Source organism: Aythya ferina (assembly GCF_964211825.1).
Source record: "Aythya ferina genome assembly, chromosome: Z".
Classification (NCBI taxonomy): Eukaryota; Metazoa; Chordata; class Aves; order Anseriformes; family Anatidae; genus Aythya; species Aythya ferina.
Window position 1 is genome coordinate 26376343 of NC_140299.1, and position 23963 is coordinate 26400305.

Here is a 23963-nt window from a genome sequence, read left to right on the forward strand (position 1 = left end):
ACACCCCAGTATTTTGGCTGTTAAATTCTTGATTTTCGCTAGTGATCAGTGCTAGGATCACTAGCTGCAACATCTGCTAACAAGTACATTTCAAGTACATCATATGCTGCTGGAACATATGTTTGGGGTACAATTCACAGAAGCTGTTTGAAATACACGATCAGATGTGCATGTTGGATCTACACGGAAGGCTTGGTCATTTAACATATGATATTCATAAATACAGTACCACAATAAATTGTTACCTTTCCTTTGACTCTATTTTATTGGAAAAATCTTTAATCTAGAAGTCTACCTATACAGGCTGTGGGCATCTCCCTCATTGACTTTTTTTTTTTTTTTTTTAAATCAGCTTAGACAAACATCTGCCATGTTTGGTTTTGCCTCATTGCAAAATGGGCTAGACACTTCATTAAGGTTCCTTCCAATATGACATTTCTTGGAAAGTATCAGTTGCTCTGCAACTCTGGAGAGAGATGTGAAAATAGAGGGTAAGATGCTAGACCTTCTACTTTACCTCTTCAATGCAAAGGTTCTGTGAGAATATTTAGTTCTGAGAGCATCTCCTTTGCCTGTGCACTACTACGTCTGTGATGGGATACGATCTTTCCTCTACAATCATAGCAACCCAAAATGCCAAAGGAGAGATAAAGGCCTCCTGTGTGAGTGTAGGAATGTGTGAATTTGCAGTATAAGCTACTGCAAATCACCCCGATCCTATGGAATGTAATCTATGAGATCCCCCACAAGATACAGTTCACGCCACTGGTGTGAGTATTTGAATTAGTAAGGTTAAACATGTTTTTAAATTTTTGCTAGGCAAGCATGATCTAGGAGAGAAAAAACAGATAGACAAACTCACAGTGAGATCTGTATGATTACCAGAAGAAGCACTAGCCATGATATAGCATCTTTTGTCAGCTGTTCTTTAAGCCTTAGAATGTAAATTGGGTTGGAAAGAAAGCAGAAAGTGAGCATTTCTTTGTGCATTTTGCACAGAGGTTCCTCCACACATAAAGGATGACATAAAAGGAATAATAAACAAATGAAATGCAAATCTGTTTCTAAATACTAGTGGACGTGACCTGGGAAGGCAATTATTTACTGGAGGATTTTTGTCTGAATTTATTTTTCTGCCTTGAGATCATATCTGTCTTCATATTTCTCAAAAGATTTTATGACCAGGATTTCAATAGCACATCCTTATCCTAAGCAACCGAGGGAATTATTTTATTACGTTGCATTGTGTATTGTTAAGGTCTCCTTATCTCCTTTACTATATTATAATATCTAGTAAATAGGTGTAAAAGATGGATGAAAAATTTTCCACCAAAAAGGGCTCAAGGGTTTTTGGTCCTTTCATGAAACTGTCAGCAAAAATGAGGAAATTCAGGCCCAGTTTCTATGTTCATTTCGTCATTTATCTTGAAAGCAAAATAAAATGCAGGAGGTGGGTTACTAATTTTGAGAATTTCATTTCATTTAAATTGTCATGTCTTATTTTCTACTACTATATACATATACTACCTATACTGCAGAACAATTTTCACTATACATGTATAATACTGTGTAAATATTTTTTCTGTCTTTGTTTCAAACAGAAGTGCAAATTATAATCACTATGACTCTAATTAGGAGAAAAAGGAGGTAACAAAAACCTTGGTCCAACTATGTGGACCTGCAGGAGTTACCTTTGAGCTCACAAGCCTTACTGATGGAATAAGGGTATTGTAGTATGACGAAAAGGGTATTCCCATTTTAAACCCATCTTTCACAACCAACCTTTGTCAGAGCTTGGCCATAAGTGGATTTATCAGGCAATCACTGCATTTACAAAGCACCATTCACGCCATCTCCCCAGGCTTGCCCGGTAACCTAACAACTTCCCCGCAGCGCTGTGGGCACGCAGGTGGTGAGCAGTTACCAACAACACCCCACGTCCCCTCTCCTCTGGCCCTGGGGTGATGAGGAGCCAGCAGGATGGCTGCTGTACCTCATGAGGAGTGGCCACACTGCCCTGACACCTCCCATCCATCCATCCATCCATCCATCCATCCATCCATCCATCCATCCATCCATCCATCCATCCATCCATCCATCCATCCATCCATCCATCCATCTGTGCATCCATCCGTGCATCCATTCACCCTTCCATCCATACATCCATTCTTTTGTCCATCTGTCCACTCACCCACCTACCCAGACACCGTTCTGCCTGTCCATCCATCCGTCCATCTGTCCGTCCATCCATTCATTCATCCATCCACCCATCCATCCATCCGTCCACTCACCCACCTACCCAGACACCGTTCTGCCCGTCTGTCCGTCCGCCAATCCATCCGTCCATCCGTGGGTCTGTCCACCTTTCTGTCCATCCATCCATCCACCCTTCTTTCCATCTCTCCACCCACCCATCCACCTGTTTGTCCGTCCGTCCATCCATCCATCCGTCCATCCACCCATCCATCCACCCACCCACCCACCCACCCACCCACCCACCCATCCATCCATCCATCCATCCATCCATCCATCCATCCATCCATCCATCCATCCATCCATCCATCCACCCATCCATCCACCCATCCATCCATCCACCCACCCACCCACCCCCCGGCCCTCCGTGCTCCGAGAACCCACGCGTGGGCCCCTCTCCTTGTCGCCCACCGCCACCCCCGTGCTGCGGGGCGGCGCCGGGCTCCCTTTGTGCGGATACCACCCCCACCAGGACCAGGACCAGGACCAGGACCAGGACCACCACCACCGCCACCAGGACCCCCCCCAGGGCGGGCGATGGCGCAGGTAGGGGCGTGCGGGGCGCGGCCATGGCGGGGCGAGCGGCGGCCGGCGGCGCAGCAGCGGGAGTGCGTCAGCGGCGGAGGGGCGGGGAGCGGCGGGGGAGCCGATATCAGGCGCCGGGCAGCGGCAGCGGGGCAAGAGGCAGGCGAAGCCGGCGGGGGCCCGGGGCGCTGCGGGGGACCCCCACCGCCTCCACCCAGCCTCCCTCCCACCCACCCGCTCCTCCCTTCTCCCCGAGCCGCCGCGGGAGGCTGCGCGGCCGGCTGAGGTGAGTGGGGGCGCGGCGGCGGAGCCCCGCATCACCGCCCTGCATCGCCCCGCAGCCGGGCAGGGCAGGGCGGTGGGGAAGGGAAAAGGAGCTGGGTTTATGGATCCCCCCCAGCCCCGGCAGGGCCAAGTTGTGCGAGTGGTGAGGGGAAGGGCCGCCCTGCCGCGGGGCTGGGGCCGGCGGAGCCATCTTTTGTGGAGGGCAGCTATTGTAGCGGGGCCATTTGCACGGCGGCGGGGGGCGGGGGGCAGGCGGTGTGCGGGGGGCTTGGCAGCCCAGGGGTGTCCCCACGGCACGAGGTGGCTCCCCCACAGAAGATGGCTGTGCCCGCGCCTGGGGGGGCACGCAGGCGCTCCGTCCCTTCGGTGCGCCCAGGGGTGATGTGCGGGGTTGTAGGGTTTTGTTGTAGGGTTTTGTCCTCGAGGTAGGGCTGATCCCGCCGTTATCGGTCAAGGGGAAGCGTCCTGGCTGAGGTGGTGTTGGGGTTGAACCCGGCCGGCGGCTCATCCCCCTCCTCCCTCTCTGGGATGGGGGAGAGAAACGGGAAAGTGAAGCCTGTGGGTTGAGAGAGAGACAGTTTATTAAGACAGGAAAGCAATAATAATAACAATAATGATGATAATAGTACTACTACTAATGTGTATGAAACAAGTGATGCACAATGCAATTGCTCACCACCCACTGACCTATGTCCAGCCTAACCCTGAGCAGCCGGCCCCCCACCCTGCTAGCCATCCCTATCTATTGCTCAGCATGACCCCATACGGTACAGGATGCCCCTTTGGGCAGTTGGGGTCAGCTGTCCCGGGTCTGCCCCCTCCCAGCTCTTGCTGCACCCCCAGCCTGCCCTCTGGCAGGACAGAGCGAGAAGCTGAAACGTCCTTGGCTTGGTGTAAGCACTGCTCTGCAACAATTAAACCATCAGCGTGTTATCAGCACTCTTCTCATCCTAAGCCACCCTACCAGCTACTAGGAGGAAAATTAACTCAGTCCTAACTGAAACCAGGACATATATGCATTGATACAGCATCTTTATAGTGCTTTTGGTGTGTTTAATCCAGCATGAGAAAGTGGTTATTCTTGAGAGCTTGGGTTAGGGAAGGGTTTTAAAGGGTTCTACTAGCATTAATGGAAAATAAAATATATTAACTTCCTTTTTTTTTTTTTTTTTTTAATCTGTGTTAATATCCTATTTAGAGGAAGTGATAAAAGAGTGATCTTCAGGCTCTCCTGGGCTGAGGCATTTTCATGATTACTGATGAGAAATTGGAAAAGCCTGTGGCATGGAGATGCAGTCCAGCTGTGGTTTTATGTTTATGTGCAGGAGGAGGGAACTCTTCCTTTTTCCATAGGTGCAGGTACTTGTTTTGGGTGTTGGTCAGCACTGTTGGTCATTGTCTTGTAAATAAGGCAGTGATTTTTAAGGCGAGTTGGTGTGGTGTCAGAGTGATCAGTGCAATGAAATCCGTGGTGGAGTACCTACAAAAGATTGCTGCAGATGAATGATCGTGGTCTGTCTTCTCCTTCAAACTCTTACCTCTAGGTACTGAGTGCGTCTTCTCCCTGGTCCCTTAAAGATACCAGCACCTTTCTTGTTTAATTGATCCCTGTCTGATTTAAACACTGAAGAACTTCTCACTTCTTGTCTTAATGGTGGGTAGTAAGAAAACATTTTAGCACCTATTCCACGGAGGAAAACATCAAGGCAAGAAGAGTTTTATACTATTAACACCCAAGTTCAGGTGTTGTTAACCTCAATTTCAACACCATTTAATGAATGAAAGCAAAACCTGTTGGGACTCTGATACAGCTGAGATGTTTAAGTTGCTTCCCCATTCTCCTTCCCCCAGTCAGATTTTACTTTACTTCTTCACCCAGCAGATGCTAATGTTTTACAATACCTTTTTCTACTGTTGTGGAAGATGAGTAATTAAAATGGGATTCTACTGTAGTTTTCCAAGGAACTGACTCCAGCAAAGTGTGATCAAGACACATGGTACCAAGTCTTTTGGAGCGTTTCCTGACTTAACTTCTTTACAGAGAGACTCTGACAAAATGACTTGTAAAATATTCCTGGTTTCTTTCATATGTATATCAACATAGACAATGACTCTTTGTTTGAATTATTAAAACTTATTAGTAATACTAATAGACATAAAAATATAACACAACTTGGAATGAAATTAAAACTTGCCTTACTTACCCAAACCTCCTATCTGTGCAAACCTGTGTAAGTAGCTTTAATTGGACTGCGATTGCAGTTCAGAGTCTTTGCAAGTGCATAGTGGTTGGATTTCATTTAGGTGTTAAGGCTGATGTTCAATAATGCTTCTCCATTTTTCATGCAGAAAAATTAAAAAAAAAAAAAAAAAAAAAAAAACTTGATGTGAAATTGCAAAGAGATGAAATTCCAGGGTAATAGAGGAACTTGGAGTAGAACAGCCCATTACTTTACATTCTTAGGTATAAGACCTGGTATATCCATATCTCTAATTTGTATTAATTGATGAATATCAAGTAATATTGATCATTTTAAAGGTGATACCAATTATTATACTTTGTAAACCTAACAGTAGACCTGAAATGAAGTGTACTTATGCTTGTTGTCACATTGATATCCCTCAAAACATTTTTTTTTTATTTGAGTTACTATTTATTTCCTGACAGAGAAATAAATATCTTCCTCCAGCCCCAGCAGGTCCCTTCCAACCCAATCACTTCTCTGAGTCTAGGTTTGTAACCTTGTCACTAATTGTATAAGCTATACATTCCAGAAACCCTAAGTCATCCGTTGAACTGAGAAATGGAGAGTTTTGGGAAGCTATAGTAGGGCTGTATGCTCAACAACAACAAAAAAACCTTTTTCATATCATAGAAATGGGTACTTTTTAAGATCAAACAATTGTCAACCTTCCTCCTAAACTTCTAGGTAGTGGCTTCTGTATGGGCTAAATAATTCTGAATGCGAAAGCCTGTTTTAATGTTGTTACCCCTGCCATTGTTTTAAGTGTGACTGAAATGGTGTGTGCAGCAGTGTCATGATAGCTGTTACCTCTGGCATTCTTGCAGTTTTGTTTGCTATTAGTGACTTTTTTAGTGTTGATGGGGGAACAATGGAATGTGACAGCATGTATTCATTTTGTCATTATAAAGTTAGCTGGTGTTCTTCAGTGAGTCTGAGATTTCAAAGAATCTTTTGAATAGCTCCCTGAAATATGTTAAAAAAAAAAAAAAAAATCTTCCTCAAAAAAGTAACAAGCTTTCAAATCCGCCTTAAAATCTCACTAAAATTTAGTGAGAATTATCAGGACTAGCATGTCTCCTTTATTTTCAAAGTTGACTGGTAATGGGCTCCCTGGTACACGAAAGACAGGGATCTCCTGGAAAGAGTCCAGTGGAAGGCCACAAAGATGACACAGGGCCTGGAGCATCTTCCCTATGAGGAAAGGCTGAGAGACCTGGGTCTGTTCAGTCTGGAGAAAAGAAGACTGAGAAGGGATCTAATCCATGTATATAAATACCTGAGGTGTGGGAGACAGAGGGATTTGGCCAACCTCTTTTCAGTGGTTTGCGGGGACAGGACAAAGGGTAATGGCCACAAGATGGAGCACAGGAAGCTCCGCACCAACATGCGAAAGAACTTCTTCATGGTGAGGGTGACGGAGCACTGGAACAGGCTGCCTAGGGAGGCTGTGGAGTCTCCTTCTCTGGAGATATTCAAGGCCTGTCTGGATGCCTACCTGGGCAGCCTGCTCTAGGGAACCTGCTTTGGCAGGGTGGTTGGACCTGATGATCTTTCGAGGTTTCTTCCAACCCCTTTAATCCTGTGATTCTGTGATCTACTAGCGTTGTTTTGACTTTTCTGCGTATATTGAAACGATTTCTTAAGTTGCAAATCAGTGAGATTAATTTGTCTGAATTGTTTATTGTACAGCTATTCAAAACAGCATTTTAGGCTTTTGATTTTTCAGATGCAAGTTGTTCCTCTCTTTAGTCCTGTACTTTATGTACTTTATTTTATTTTTTTTAGTAAAACAATATCTTACGATTTTTATTATTACTGTAGAACAGGGGATCTGCATATTCCTTGTGTCTGTATCTCCCTTCCTGCAGTTAGAGGTTGTTTATAGGCCATGATGGATTGAATTTACCATTACTTTTTTTTTTGTCTAGGTTTCATCAAATATGTAAAGAAATGGAAGTTAAATACATCTCTTAATTCTGTGGAATCAGTGGAGAGGAAGGATCATCAGGAAAGGTGTGGTCTCTATCAAATCAGCAGCCCCTGAGGCAGTGCGAGGCGAATACACCTGGTTCAGAAGTTCTGGCACAGCAGTGGCCTTCAGCCTGCTGATGCACTGGCCAGTCCCACACAATGAACACCAATAAACTTCAGATAGTTTGCAGTGCTGCATTAGCCATAGCTATGTTTATATTTTTCATATACTGGACAGTAAAATATAAATTATTTTAAGTTAGCAAATGTATTGCTAGAAGACCGGTCTTTTACCTAGCCCTTTTGCAGGTAGCAAGTCCTGCAACTATGAAGACTTTTACACAGCTGTTGCAGAATTAACCAGCAAAAATCATTTGGGGGAATTTGAACGAATGATTTTTGAATTGATAATAATAAAGTAGGATGTTAGCAATACCCACAACATTATAAATGTTGTTACAGCTCAGTAAGACAACTTACAGGTTTCCAAAATATTGGTGTGTTTTATTTCTTTTGATATGGCAACATTGAGAGCTTATGCTCTCAGCCTTTACTCTGAAGCTGCTGAAGTGAATTTTCTGAAGAAGCAGGAGGTAACAACCTGATTCCTGCAAACGAAGCTTGAATTGAGGCTTAAAATCCCACTAATTTGGAATTAGTATGATTAGCAATGCTGATACTGTTGCAGTAGTTCATGCTGTATGATATGGTGATTTGTTCAGGGGTATGATTAACTAGCTTATCTTTATTCAAAACAATCTCTAAAAGCAAGTAACATCTGTATTTTTAGAGAAAAACAGTTACTGATTTTGCTTCACAGATGAGGCCATTTGAGAAATTTGAGTACATCCAGAACAGAGTAGCCTGTGTACTAACAGGTATGCCTTTGAGGCCTGAAGTACACAAATTGCCTTGAAGGAGGGGAAATGCAGTATATTCACAGAAGCATGTAAGTTCTTGGAAGAATGCCAGAATGGCTGATGATGGGGATAAGAGCAGGATGACACCAGGGAGGAGGTCATACATGCATTCCTTTCTGCGATTAGAGACATTCTTGCAGAGGTTCTCAGATGCAGAAATTCAGTCCTGTGGTAACATGCTTGCTGATACCTAGTGAATGCTTGTTAAATAATGGTTTTTGTAATACAGCTGTAGCAGGCTAACCTAAAACAGAGCAGTTATACCCAGATAGTTGTGGGGAACCAAAATGAACGAGCTTGCAAGTATGAGGCTGCTGAAAGCAAAGGCAAACAAAAATGCTCAGGAATTTGAACTATGTGATGAGGAGTTTGCTTTATATTGGTTTTGATGGCAATAGGCATGGACAGTAAGGAAAAGAGGGTAAGGCTGTGTGCCCTGAGCTGCTGCCCATTTCTGAGGTCTTACTGGAAAGCCTGGAGAAGAGGGATGTAAGTAGTTGATGTCTAAACAGATTCTTGAGAGCTTTGAGTGATGAAGGGCTCTTTTGATGTTTTATTCTTCCTTTGCTCTGGGAATAGGACTTTTACATAAACAAGAAATACCAGACCTTGCCACTTCTAGCTGGAACAGCCTGCAAGATGCCTGACTTCCTGCTAGCTTCCCAGTCACACTGATATCAGGTTTGAGTTTGCTTCTCGAATACTACATCAGAGGATGGATTTAAAAACTTCTAGTTTGAGTTCATGCTTGCTGTTTTTCCATCCTTTTGAAGATGGGATGACAAAAGCAAACATTCACCACTGAGTCCAGCTGTGAGCTGGATTACAGGTGGGATGGTCTGTCTGTGTGGTGTTTGTAAAGGTGGGAAAGCACTGGTGCTGATGTACTAAAATGCTTTTGCCTACATTTTTGCCAAAATGTATTTGCTCAAATGGTGTCTATGACCTGTGGTGGTAACTTGAAATATGTTTTCACAAAGTGACTGGGCTCAGGCTTACATTCAGTAATGACTTTCTCATCATGTCTGTGGCACAAATGTGGTGGCTGAAAGCCCTGATTACTTGCTTTGAACATTGCTCTTAGTGTCTGTGGTATTCGTGTCATCTGGATTTCGTGCTGCATTTCTCTTAAACTCTCTTTCCTATGTCTCTTCAGTTGTCTTTGTCCGTAGTTCCTCTGGTTTTCTTGAATCTCACCCACTTTTGATAAGTGAAGGCCATTATTTTGTTTTACATTGTCAAGCCCCTTCAGCTGTGTGCAGCTAAAAAAAAATTGCTACTCTAGAACACAGTGCAAGAGGCAGGTGAAAATACAGAATTCACTCTAATTCAGCACTATGTTTTTAGCCATCCGTCATCTTCTGAAGGCAATTGTAATAATGATTGGAGATATTTGCCTATCCCTTTTGTTTGGGGGAAAAAAAGATTTTAAGGTATGCTGAGGTTTAAATTCTCATCACTCCAACTACGTTGTTTTTATTGTAGTGTCAATATCCAGATCGTGGTCCTCAATATATGGTAAGTGGGTCATATAGTGGTATATGGCTGTACAGTCAGACTCTGAAAAGTCTCAGTTGCATGTTGGTCTGTGGGAAAGTTCAAGGGTTGACTGACAGGAACCTGTTGTTGCGGTCTGGTTTATCAGCTTTACCTGCCTCACATGCTGTGGATTCTTCCTGCTCCTGGGAAGATCATGTTATTTCTGCCCCTTCCCTTTTGTATTTTCACTTGGATCTGCCATAAAACCAAAGCAAATCATGCTCTCTGTTATAGGTGTCCTGCTGCAAATTACTTTTAACAACAAACAATTGTTTTTTTTTCAGTTCCCTTCTTCAGAAACAAATTACAGACAATATATATAAAAAAAAGACATCAGGAGATGGGATATTACTTATTATTTGAATTTCATGCAGCTCCTCTGCTGAAAACGGGAGCATCCTCAGGCTTCATGTGACACAGTAGTAGTAGCTCAGGCAACTGTTTTAGCAATTCCTTAGGTATGGAGGAGTTAATGCACTGCTGCTCACCATTAGTAACCATGGCCACCATCACATCTGAATTTGCATTTGTAATATTCTCGAAGCACCCATAAAGAGAGTTGCTGTTGTTTAGCTGATGTGCACTAACTCATCAGACTGTGATATGGTGTATGTGCAATTGGCTGACCTAATCTGTACAGCTTTGAAGTCTGCCCCCGTTGTGGGGATAGGGGAGAAGACAGCAGAACAGTTTTAAAAATAAAATCAGGTGCATACATAGGGTTGCTGCAATGCCGGTCTCACTGCTGTGTTAGGTTGGTTACGTTAGGTTTGGAAGATTACCACCTGCCTGGTGTTGCGTGTGTATTTTTTTTTTTTTTTCTAAGTGTGTTCAAGAGAAGGGCTTTCTTCATTGTTCTTATTTCTGAAGTCACTGAATGTATGCACGAGGTGGCCCATACAAAATGAAGGGGTAATGGTAGAGGGAGTATGAGATCTTGCAAACAGGCAAGGAATGTGGGCACCACGTGGGAGTGGGACATAACACCACAGAAAACTAGAGAGGAGGCAGATCTTATGGATTTATTATTTTAGAGAGGCATGTCTTATGGCAGAGGTGCCTGGAGAAGCAGGGGACACGGAGTTGTGGAGGATGAGCAAGCAGGGAAAGAGCAGCACAGCTGGCAGAGGGAGGCTGGACGTGGGCAGCAAGTGCTGAGCTATGTACATGTAGGAAGGCTGTTAATGTCTAATCACAGAAGCTGTAGGATATAAAGTGCAGGAGCAAAAGCAGCAAGCTGAGGGTGAGAGCTGGACAACGGCACAACAGCAGCTTGAGAGCGCTGAGGTATGGAAGGGAGAAAGAGGGGTGACTGAGGGGGAAAGGTGGGGCATCAGGGGTATCTGCATGGTGTTTGGTGATAATTTTTAAGGCACTAAGCAAGTGTGTCTTGTAGCAAAGGGGTTGTAGAGGAAAGTGGGAGATGAGAAAGACGGCTGAGTGCTGAGCACCAAAGAGGTAAGATACATCTCAAAGAGATGAGGGTCTGGGAAGAAAACTTAGTCCCATCTTTCTCTCTTACAGGTGTCAGTTACTTTCAAACACAGCTGGAATTGATTTCATTTTGTGTATGGATGCATTAACTTCAAATTTGAGAGGCTGAAAGGAGAGGCAAGGAAGGTTCCTTTTAAGAAAAAATTAATTTTTTAGACTTATTAAGTATTGCTGTTGGAAATTATCTAAAACAGAATGTGAACCATATCGCTGGCACACTTTTCTTGTAGAAAACACTTGTACGTATTAATTTAGCTAAACTATGCTGAAGAAAGTGCTCTTCAAGCTACCATACAATAATCTCATTAAATGTGAGACTGTGGAAGATATAAAAAATCAAAAAAAGTTAGTATTTTGTATACTGAAAAGCAGAATTTGATTAAATGGGCTACCAAATAAAATGCTTAATTTTAATCATCAGTGACATTACATAGGTGCTTAAATAGGCATCTGCTTAAGAACCTTACCACCAGCTATGTTTTAGAGTGAAGTGGCATAATACGGTCTCCTCATACTGCTCTGCCATATCATATTTGATCACTGGTAAGATTTCAGTCCTGTTTTCATTAAGGCTGTAGGATTTTGTAGTTGTTAACAAGAGATCATGCTTACTGCAGCTGAAACTGTCAATTAATTAAAGACACCCTGTAATGTTGTAGTCAGTTTACTTTTACCAGGAGTATCTAGCTTTGTATCAGTACATTTTGGTGGCTGTTTAGTCTTTCGTAGCTACTGAAATTTAATATTATTTTTACTACATGCTAGAGCATCCTAGATAGATTTAATTGCAGAAATGGATTTTCAAGTGCTTTTATTAAGATTGCAATTTGCTGTAATGAAGCTAGTAGGCTCTATTCAAACTTTGATAATTTTTAAAGTAAAAATAAGTAATATACTAATACTTTTTATGTGGAAAACTTTTTCTCCTGTAGTGGTCAGAGTTTCAATCCACAAGGGACTGTTTGAGCACAGTCACATAGACCTCAACCATAATTCTTGCTCATCTCCACTGAAGTGGATTGGAGAGTTGGGTCCTCCATGTAGATTTCATAATTGTGTGCTATACCATACAAGTAAATTAAAATAAATCATGGTGGCTAATTAATGAATGGAAAATACTGATTGTTTTTGTTTATTTGCATTCAGATCAACAGCTTTGGTTTGTGTCTCAGATAGAAAACCAGAGCTGCATAAGCTGCTTCAAGCAGATTATGGATATTGTGGTTGACACGTTAATCCAGAGTTCTTGGTGGATTTTGACAACAATTTTTACATCAGTATCTTCTGATTCTTTAAGAGATTTTTTATCTGGGTCTTTGTGAGGTTTGAGTAGATGTTACTTGTTTTATATTCCTATTAAAAGTAAACAAACAAAACAGATTAAAATGTTTTTGTTTTTTTTTTTATTTTGTATGGGGAAAACAAAACTGCAAATCATAGCAAATTTATCTGAGTTAGCAAGCACTTATGTTTAAGATGAATGTGCCAGTATTCTCTGAAAATGTGAACAAAACCCACGCATCAGGAGACAGTATTTATATGCCGTAGTGGTATGATGCAGATAATGGTTTGAAACACACCTAGGGAATAAAAAAAAAATAAAATTTGAATTACAATCCAAGAAAACCTCCCTTCAGATATGTAGTTATTTGAATGGGGAGAGTTCTTAGTCTATTCGATGTGGCAGATCAGACAGTATATTCTTCAAGCCTGTAAGGTTTTCAAGAAATACTAGTATATAATTTATTGTTTAAACAACAACTTCCATTTCCTGAAGTGTCTTCTCTACTTAGTGTACATATTACATTACAAATTAAAACAGTTTTAAGAGATGGAGTTACTTAACAAACATGAAAACTTTGTTAAAATAGTGGTCTAAACTGGTAGTTGTGGTACAGATTTTCCTTGTGTATTTTAAACTTAAGAATTCCTAATAATCCAGATAGATGATTGATCACTTAAATATATATAGGGGATACCTTAGCATAAGCTTAAAGTTTACTTTTCTTATATTATAAAAGGACGAATAACCTTTTAACCTATTTCCTTCAGATCGTTTGGATAGAAGTGAGATAAAAGTGACCACTTCCCTGCTCCCCAGGGAAGTGGTCACTGCACCGAGCCTGTCTGAATTTAAGAAGAGATTGGACTGTGAACTTAGGCACATGGTCTGAACTTTTGGGTAGACCTGTGCGGTGTCAAGAGTTGGACTTGATGATCCTTAAGGGTCCCTTCCAACTCAGGATATTCTATGATTCTATAAAAGTTCAAATGTACAATATGTTACAAACACCCTCCAACCTCCACTTAAAGTAATTGATCTTGAATAAAGAAGAAAAAAGATGAAAATGTTTTGAATATTTTACAGCTGGTAGTCTAAGCAAAGAAATATTTATGTAAGTAAGTTGTCTGTTAATAGACTTAAGTTCTATTAGCACTAACAGATTTCTTGATTTTAGAAGTGGCAAATGTCATGCTTTTTTTTTTTTTTTTGTAGTTTAAGCTAGACGACTAGATATACTACCACTTTTCCTCCTTTTTATTCATCTTTCAACTTCTGTGTGGTTTCTGAGCTTCTGGATTGGATCTGCTGTGTATGTCCTGTGTGCTGCAGCTGGATTAGCTGTCCTGGTTTAGCAGAAGTATACTGCAGGTCATAGCTTGAGCATCCTGATATGTATTCTTGTAGTTTCAAAATTTTAATTTAAAGAAAAGCTAGATAAATGCTTTTTAAACACAAATTTAAATCTGAACATTGATCACCAGCTGTGTAGCAGTTGATACAGTTTTGCACATACTGTGTCATGCATGTTTATCTGTGCCAGTTACTTTATGTTTATGATTTTTGAAGGAAAATCAGCAGTGCAGTTAAGGTGTGTTGTAGAATTGCACACTTCCAGTATTTGAAAGTTTCAAAATGACTTTTTTGGAGTATCTCATGGTCTTACTGGTCTCTCTGAAGTACCAGTTGTTCCCATTTTATAGGTGAGGAGTTGAAGCACATCAAGTAACATGTTCTTGCTCATATGAAGTCTCCCAGAGCTTGAAATTTATCCTGATTCCTCTACAGCCTTTGCTAGAGCCTAACCACTTGGCCTTCAGTTCCCTTAAGACAGAAGCACCCCAAACCAATTTTAAACTGTGTTTAAACCCTGCTGTAAAGCATGCAGTAAGAAACAACATAGCTTTTGGCTTCTTATTTTTGCACAATTTCATGGCATTAGGTACTGAGGGTCTGCAGAGGGGTGACTGCATCTCTTGATTCCTAGTGAAATTCTCTCGTGGGCTAGAAGCTGTATGGACTGTGCTTCCTTCCTTTGTGTGCTCTGAAGATGAAATAGGGTTTGTAGCTATAATTTACAGTAAAAACAATTGTCAAGTTTGCTCACTTAGAATTTTTTTCACTCTTAATGCTTACGCTAGCAAAGATTTTATGAATTAAGAACGATCTTGGTTGCACAGGAATGTGTATGCTCATCCTGTTAAATCCTTTTTGTTTCTGTTCCCTGAATTGATTTCTGTTATCCTCTGTTACTGCAGATGTTCATAAAACTGACGTGCTGTTTCTAGCATAGTAACTTGCATAATGTTGAGAAAGGGGAACATGATACAATTCCACGTTAAAGCAAGCATTGCTTACATGAGTTTATGTACAATCTTTAATGCTAATATGCAAAGTGATGTGGTTATGAAGAGTCTAAAACATGCTTTCTCTCAGTTGAAACATGAAAAGCATAATATGCCCCATTTAATAAAAAAAAAAAAAAGTATTTTTTTCCTCCCATTTCTTTCATATGTATTCTTTCCACAAAGGGTTGCGGTGAGTTTGGTTGCTTAAGGCTATGTTGTGTATCCGTAGTCATCGTGACTGCTTGATGGCCAATTGGAGCGGTTCCTCATGAGCAGAGCACAGTCCCACAGTGTATGACAAGGATTTGACCTGACAGTTCTACAGTCATGCAACACATGGAGGCTTAGAGCAACAAAAAGGGCATCGTGGGTTTCATGGCTGAGACCTGTGATGTTCCTGCTGCCTCTATGGGAAAAATGTATAATGCTCTCGTCAGGAAGAACTGAAAAGCTTTTTTTTTTGTTGTGCATCACTCGAGAGTGTCTAGATCTGGACCTGTCTGTACTTTTACCTTTTTTAAAGACACTGATAAACCAATTTATTTCCTTTTTTTTTTTTTTTTGTGAGGAGAGTTTAATTTATTATTCTTGGGAGCCATTTAAACTGTCTTTAGGTTAATTTGCCTTTCAAAACGAAGGTGCTTGCACTTGCTAGGCTATTTTCTTATGATCTGCTGTAGATAGGCATGGTCTTCTACTATCTTCTACTATCAGCTATTCGGTGCTTTTAATGTGATTTGGTAACTGTATAGTTAATGACTTATTCATGGATCTACTGAATTTAGATGTTGTGAATGTTTCTGATCTCATCAACACTAAGGTACAAATCACATCACACAAGTTTGAGAGCATGTAACCTGACATGTTTAATCTGTTGCACAGTAGAAACAATAGGTTATTAATCAGGGATGCTGAATGGGTTTCCTGGTTTAGTCTTGAAGATGGACCTGCATTCTGTTTTCTGCATAAACCTTTCTCTGTAAATCATATTAGATGAAAAAGATATTAATATAATTGAGTTGGGAGTGGATAAAACTAATGAAATATGAACTATATGAAAATAGAAAATAACCCAACCAGCTGAACAGGAAGAAGGTTATGAATTACTTTGAGAGTAAGTCTGTGAATTTATTGGTTAGCCAAAAACAGTTTTTGTCCCTTTTTTTGCATATAAGCAAAGATGTGATTGCTGCTTTAATTTTCTTAGATGTGTAGTGACTGGAACTCAGATAATTACTGGATTTCTTACTGCATGTTTTCTGGTTTGGTCCTGCATTATTTTATTCCAAAAATGTCAGGAATTGTTACCTAGGGGCTTTCATTTATAGCTTGTGGTTTGCATATCTTTGTCATGTAATAACAAAAGCTCGGCTCAAGTCATCTGTTATCCTGGGAGTTATCCAAGCACTTAGGCATTTCTTTAATCTTTCTTTTTTTCTTTTCTGCCAGCATTCAGAAAATCATTTTTTTTTCATGAGTCTGTATTCCCTTACAGCAGAATATAGCTGTCCTGTTGCAGCTGACCAGGTGCAAAATCTTTGTGCTATTGTGGAAGCAGTGACCTGTAATCTCTTGCTTTATATCAGTTCCTGTTCTGACCATGGCTCTTGCAACAGTGCATATTTAAATCAGCACATTTATTAAGGGTCCTAAATATCTTCAGATATTTGGTGAAGGAAATTTGTTTGTCTTGTTTCCTGGTGTCACAGAGCAGCATCTTTAAGTGCTGTTTCATCCTGAACAAATGTGAATTTAGGCTTGGATTCTCCCTGCCTTACCTTCAGTCATTTAAGGAATCAAAGTTCAGAGCTGCAGTGTTTGTCACCCATCCACTGGGAGATAAATTTAACCAGTACAGGGACCTGTGTCTGCAGGCATCTGTAAGAAAAGGAGCTGAGAAGTTACTCAGGTACCTGATGAGGAAACCCCAGTTAGGAGTTTTATGTCAGTGGGGTGGGTCCATACCTCAGCATGGAAGGAGCTAAAGGCAGGAAGAGGCTGGATATTGAGGTGCTTAAGTCTGTCTCGCTCTGACACTTGACCATGTTAGAGCGAATGATGATAGAATGGAATAGTTCAGCTGGAAAGGACCTACAAAGATCATCTAGTCCATCTACCTCTTTAAGGCTAACCAAAGTTAAAGCACATTACTGAGGGCATTGTCCAAATGCCCCTTGAGCACTGACAGGCATCAGCCACCCCTCTGGGAAGGCTGTTCCAGGGTTTGGCCACCCTCACAGTAAAGCAACTTTTCCTCATGCCCAGTCTGAACCAGATAATCCCCTGGTGCAGCTTTGTGCTGTTCCCTTGTGTCCTGTCCCCAGTGACCAGGAGCAGAGGCCAGCACTTCCTTGTCCCCTCCTCAGGAAGTTGCAGAGAGCAGTGAGGCCACCTCTCAGCCTCCTCAGCTCCAGACTGGACAACCCCGGTGTTCTCAGCCTCTCCTCATAGGACAGGCCTTCCAGCCCTGTTACCAGCTTTGTTGCCCTCCTCTGGATGCTTTCAAGTACCTTAACATCCTTGTGCATCCTCAGGATGCATCCCACTCCTGCACCCAGATCACTGATCAAGATGTTGAACGGGACTGGCCCTAGAACTGAGCCCTGGAGAGCACTGTTGGCGGCTGGCTGCGAGTCAGATGTTAATTGTGAATTTATCATGTGTACTACGACACTGCTAGTGTATTTCAGAACAGGTGGACTGTGTTGCTGTCAGCTAGCGGTGAGGAGATCGCTTGTGGATGAATTGCATCCCTGGCAGCAACTCCTCTCTGGCCACTGTGCATTACTGCTGCAGACAAAGGTGTGCACGCTCCTGAAGTGCCCTCATCTGCAAGCAGGGATGGCAGTGGGATTGAATGATGTCAGGCATCCCTTGCCTGCTTCTGTCCTGTTTGCAAGGCTAGCATCCGGAGGATTGAGAGGTGCACCTGAGCATCCAAAAGGGGTGGTGAGTAACAGGAGGAATGTGAGGGACTAGGAGAGACGGCAAGAGAAAATCCAAATAACATGTAAGCGAAAGGAATGAGCTGAATTTGAAAGGAAATTACAGTGGGGAATGTTTGCGTGTATCTAAACAATAACATTTGTGGAAAGCATTAATGCTTCCATCAGCAAAAATGTTAAAGGTGGCAGTTTTAAATACCAGTGAAACCACCTGAGACTGTTCTGTAGTTTTAACAGAAACGTCTCTTGTTTACTTTTTGTTTGTCTGGCCACTTGTTGCTTAATCTGTGGCCTCAGAAATGTTGGCTGTGCAGCTCTGCCCATTGCTCTGAAAGCAGCTGGGCATTTGTATTGCTCTAGCAGTAGGTCCAAACGGGTCTGCAGGTTGCAGCTGGAGTTCCTTGCTTTGGGGGATGTAGCAAAGAGTCAGGAAGGACTTCAAGTGCTGTTGTGAAAAGAGGTGCTAACAGAAGCCTTGCAGAAAGTTGCCTCTGGCACAAGCAGCAAAGTGATGAAATGAATGGTCTGGCCAGTTGTGCCAGTGAACTTTTAAGATACTGGTGGGTTTCTCTGATGTTTAGATCTGCTGCCCTGAACTTTCAGTCAGAAATGATGAATGTGAAGACCTTGTGAGCAAAGCTGGGCTTTGTGCTGAAGGCATGCAGAACGGAAGTGGGGGCTTGCCATGTTTCTGCTGGCTTGTCCCATACAAAAACGTGCATGTGTGTACACATACACAGGCTGAAACCTTCCTTTTCTGCTTGTAAGCAGACTCTGGGTTCATACATCATTACAGACTGGGTGTTAATAGGCACCATCTTCATGAAATAAATGCTGGGGGCATTTCTCCTCCCTGGCTTAGATGCGTAGGACATGGTCCTTCCTACTTTGTGCCAGTTGCAGATGACACACAGGTAGTCTGGGGAGAGACAGGGCAAAGGAAGAAGAGACAAAGTCTGTTTTTTAAAAAACAGACCTCAGTGTCCACATCACCTTAGCCCGTGTATGTTTGGAAAAGCAAGCTGTGTAGCCAAGGCTGAGGGATGTGTTCAGTGTTGCTGTTTCATTTGAACAGCCTATCCAGAGAGCAGCAGAAGGGGTTATTTAGGAGTCTGGGTTACAGTTTTAGTAGGTGTGTGTGATACATTGTGCACTGTATCATTCAAACTGTCTTCAGTAATAATATTACTCATTTACCAAGATGATGGCGTTCCCGGTGGATATGTTGAACACCTACAGTCATGAGGAGTTGGAGAGATCTGCAGTGCGCTACTTGTCTGACCTGCGGTATGGGGATCCACATAGTCCAGAATTCTTGTCCCTGCCAGACCACAGCAAAGTAAGAACCAGCAAATACCTCAGTCCCCGTTTTCTTGATACACTTGTGAATTTAAAATGTTTAGAAATAACTGGTTCCTAACTATTGAATTATATTACTATTTTAGCAAAGCTTTTATTTTTTTTTCCAAATTCCTGTTTGTGTATTAAGTTCTACTTTGTTTTATTCTGTAATTACATTTAAATCTGGGCATTAGTGACAATTTGCTGCTTCTAGGCAATGTATCTGTATGCATTAAATAATTAAAAAAAAAAATCCCAAACCTTCATATCTAAGCTCACAAAAACCTAGCATCATAACTAAGGGGATCATGATTTGTTGAAGCTAACTGCCTCTATTTGTATCTTAGTCTTTCAGTGATCTTCATGGCTGAGTTCAATTCCTGATACATTCAAGTTTCACTGATTTCAGAAGTGATTCTTTCTTTTTATGCAAAATACTCCTTGCTGTTGTTGGGAGTTCTGGTAGAGGCTGGCTATCACATTTCATGTTTCAAACGCTTATCCATTGAGCATTAAGTTGGCCAGTGTTTATGCTGTCTAGATGAACACTTCTGTTATCTATTCTAACTAGCACAAATATAAACAGTGGTTTGTAGCTTTAATTAAAAATAAATTTGCTGAGAGCATTCTGTGTGGGAATAAAAAATCAATGCTGCAGACTCCATTGCAGAAGCAGTCTTGAATACTTCCCTGCATTTCTGCAGGGGTTGTATACCTAAGTATCTGTCTGTGTTAACATCATTGTTAGTGGCATAGCATAACACAGTCTTTTCAAGTTGTTTTCTGGGTAAGCAAGTCTATTTACTGCACCATTGACTCTTGTCCATTTTTTGTGCATTAATTAAACATTGAAAACATGAATTTAAATAGCAAAACACCTTTTCAAAAAGGGGCATCACCCCCAGAAAGGCGGATTGATTTGACCCTTCTTACACTGTTTGTGAAGGAAAATCAAGCAAACAAATATGGATTTCCTAAAGTGTGTGCAGTTTCAGGGAAGAAGACCCTTTTGAATCAAGCATTCCTATGTTGGCACATTAGCGCTCATGTTAGCAATTGAGCTGTGCCAATTTCTTTTTGTGCCCGCCTGCCTGCCTCGTTCTTTCTGTTGGCTTTGGCAGCTTGTATAGCTGGGGCAGCTGAAGTACTACTGGCTCTTTGCACACCTTACTTCAGTTGTGCACAATAATGCAAACTGCTGACAGCAGAGAGCTGTAACAGGACAAATTACTGTAACTAGGTCTGCCAGAGCTTGAGTCAGAGCTCTTTGTAATGTACTCCCTTTAGGAAGAAACATCTAAAGTGAGGGCCAGGGTCTGATGCTTGTCTTTTACAATTAACCATTAAGCGCTCTGTTTTCAGCACTCATCTTGCTTACCCTGCTAAACATTCTCTGTATATTTTACTAATGTTGTATTAGCAAGAGTCTATTGAAGTATTGTACGCTCTTGTTTCAGATTCCTATTAGCTTGTCAACTGTAGGCTTCGTTCCTCTTTATGGTGAAGAGCAGACACACAAAGTTCTTGCTTTGTTTGCACCAGAGGACTCGCTCACAGGTTTCATTTTAAGATTCTAATCTCTGTGTTGCTGTTTCTTTTTCTGTGATGAACACATGTAACCAGGCCCTTGCTCATTCCATGGTAGTGTAACTTTGCCACTTTTGCGTTTGTTGTTCACTGTCTTCTTGTTCCCACACTGTTCTCTTTGATATGAATTCATGTACACAAATGATTGAGCTTTGCACACTAATCAGAGTAGAACTGGACCCACTGAGTACAGGATATATGTAGCAAAACAACACAGTGCTCATCTGAAAGTACATGTTTGTTGATTATTGTATATATAACCTCTCTAAAAGGAATTTATTGGGTATTCATAGAATCTGTTTATTTGCATACGAATTTAGATATTCTTTATTAGAACTGATTGATCAGTATCAAGTGTAAATTTGTCTTTGCCTTCAGGTCCTTACATAGCTCTAGCCAAGGTGATGCCTCACTGTTGTTTTTTTCCTTTTCTCTCTTCCCCTCCAGTCCTCAGTGTTTCCTTCACTTTCATATAATGCTTCATATATTGTGGCACACACAGGTGTGGCACACACAGGTGTGCCACAAATGCTAGTAGAACAAACTCTTCCTGATCACTAATCACATGGCCACTGGCCTTTTTACATTCATATGACTCCCTAAAACTTGCAGGTTTTGCTATCAATATCCATTAACAACCCAAAACTAAAATACACCTGCCTGCACATGAGACTCCTCGTGGCAGGCCCAGTTGTTAGTGGAAGGCAGTACCAGCGCACAGTGAGGAATAGTGCTTATATCTGAAAAACAGTTTATGTATATCATACTACACAAAACCTTAATCTGATGTTACTGGCTTCACTTTTCAAACAAGTTTTGGACCAGGGACTGCTGCATATAGGGTGGGGGTTATGTAGCACCAGGTATGTTGTACTAAGATAGTAAAAGCTGCATTTATCTAGTGCCAACTAGAAGACACTTAATTTGGTTACTGCAGTGGTATTCCTATTACTTATCAGCTATAATGAATATGTTATTTTGGAATGGTGAGAATCACTAACATTTTGTTTCCCATTGTTTCTCTCAAGCTGTAGCTCTGTATCTCGCTAACCGCTGGTGGTCAATTGATGACATCTTGAGAACATCTGTCCCTTCTAGAGAAGGGCTTCAGCAGGTAAAGCTCTCCGACATTCATCTAGCAGTTGTTCTTATCGTTCAACCTAATGCAATGTAATGGCAACACCTGGTGTATGAGATGCTATGTGCTTTTATTTAATTTGGAAATAGGTTAGCTGCCTTGTGTAAAAAGCAAGGTCAGTGGGAATGAAGGAATAGGTACTTGAGGAAAGGGAAATTTCTTCTGAAAATATGTCCAGAGAAAGTGACTTTTGTACATTAGCTTCATATGCAAGATATAATTATATCTTAATGATGTGAAGATGTTAATTAAGTCCTTACTCTTTAGAACACAGTATGTCTAGTTATACTGAAACGTCTCAGTAGAGCGGAGTGCTTTTTAACAGGAATATGTATCATTCTTACCAGGAGACTGGTAAACTACAATTACTGAAAGGAACCTGTTAGATAGAGGAGAGCAGGAGCTGGTGCTCTGCAGAAGGCAATATGTTAGATTTGGGAATACATTTGTCTGGAATCTGCCTTTTTGTTCGTCACTGAGCTTTGTTATTACTGAGACCTGTGTAGTATGGAGTCTTGTTTTTTCCAGAACTAGAAACATATATTCCAGGAACATTATTCATATCTGCTCATGGAATCTGGGCACTCTTCTCTGATTCTTGGATTAGATTTACTGTAGATAACTTGTCGTGTTGCATTGTTTTCTGTGTGCTCAATAATGATAGGATGGTAAGTACTAAGAAAAGCTTTGTCTTCTACAGATAGGGTAGCTGGGACTTTTGCCTGGGGAAGGGAGGATGGTTCCTCCATTCCTACCTTTACAGTGGTTAGGATAGTGGTGAACTTAATTCGTGAAAGGAGCCCTGCAGGATAGGGAAAAGGATATTGAATTCCTTGTTTCATGCCATAAACTGTTGTAACTGGTTCTTCCACTGCATTGCATCCCATTGTCTGCTACTCTGTGAACAGTGACCGAGCATGCGAAATACTACTGCCCAGTCAGGTTTATCATGCCTTCCTTATAGGACTCCAGTTACCTGCTAGGCTGGAAACTCTGAGGCTGGCATACTGTTATAGTAAAAAACAAAACAACAACAACAAAAAAAAAACAGCTTTCAGTTAAAATCAAAACATTTCCTACCACCACACATCATTGAAGATATGAAAGATCATCTGTCTGTGGTAATGCCTAGTACTTAACCAACTACTATGGCTTCAGAGCATCTCCTTAGCCTGAAGCCTCAGAGCTTTATCCTGCTTTGTACTTACTGCTTCCCTTGACTCCATCTGTAGTTGTGTTTGCATGCAACTTTGAAAATCAAGATCTCTGCAGTGTAAGTATCACCTAAACCGACCGCCCTTCTAAAATGTTCTTCTCTGTTTCCTTAGGTGAAATCTGTGGGGGAGAGAGTGGTTCTGTATGTTCTTAATCGAATTATCTATCGCAAGAAAGAAATGGAGAGAAATGAGGTCCCATTTCTTTGTCATGGCAGCAATGACTATGCTAAGATCCTGTGGAGAAAAGGAGAAGCTATTGGATTCTATTCTGTTAAACCTAAAGGTAAAGAACTTAAGTACTGTGGGATTTGGGGAGAAATGAAGACTGGGGATAGGGAGCTTCCTTGAAAAATAATGCATTTAGTAGACCTTACAAGCCTTGCAGGCCTAGTGAGTTGATGTTTTCCTGAATTCATGAAAGGGCAAGCTGCAGTTAAAATTTCTTACTAAAAGCTTATGAAACTTAATTTAGAACAGTAGTTATTAGCTTTCTTCATACCGTACAAAATACATTCAAAATCACAGAAATGAAGTATACCTGAAAGCCTCATTTTCGTTGTAGAACTTCACTTACTGTTGGATTGGAATGTATGTAGTTAGTTTTCCTTTTATTTATCTGAACTCCAGAGCTAGGTCAAAAAAAAAAAATCCTGTTTGTCTGAAATGATTGTGGAATATGATGTTACTTTCACTTAAACATTTTATATAATTACAGCATAGGAATCTTGCTCACAAGCACAAGGTTCATCTACACTTGGTGATAAAAAAAAAAAAAAGATTCCCTTTCATTCTGCCTATTTATTTCCTCAGAGAATACTATTTGGCTAGTAGGTTTATGCCCTTTGTTACAGATTTCAATATTGGTTTTTTCC

The 23963-nt window shown here is 41.3% G+C and overlaps 1 protein-coding gene across 5 annotated transcripts in view; it reads left to right on the forward strand.

Annotated features, from left to right (window-relative positions):
• Positions 1–2674: 2674 nt before the first annotated feature.
• Positions 2675–23963, forward strand: part of FAM169A (family with sequence similarity 169 member A) — a 42564-nt gene continuing 21275 nt past the window's right edge. The window contains exons 1-5 of one of the 5 annotated variants that reach the window (XM_084503431.1): positions 2675–2799; positions 19010–19147; positions 20607–20706; positions 21765–21850; positions 23203–23374. In XM_084503431.1, coding sequence (XP_084359557.1) covers positions 2791–2799; positions 19010–19147; positions 20607–20706; positions 21765–21850; positions 23203–23374 — 505 coding nt within the window. In that variant the 5' untranslated portion in view covers positions 2675–2790. Of the gene's footprint in view, positions 2800–2936; positions 3065–7246; positions 7323–8648; positions 8690–19009; positions 19148–20606; positions 20707–21764; positions 21851–23202; positions 23375–23963 lie in introns of those variants that run through there. The other 4 variants (XM_084503435.1, XM_084503432.1, XM_084503433.1 and 1 more) reach the window with 4 other exon arrangements.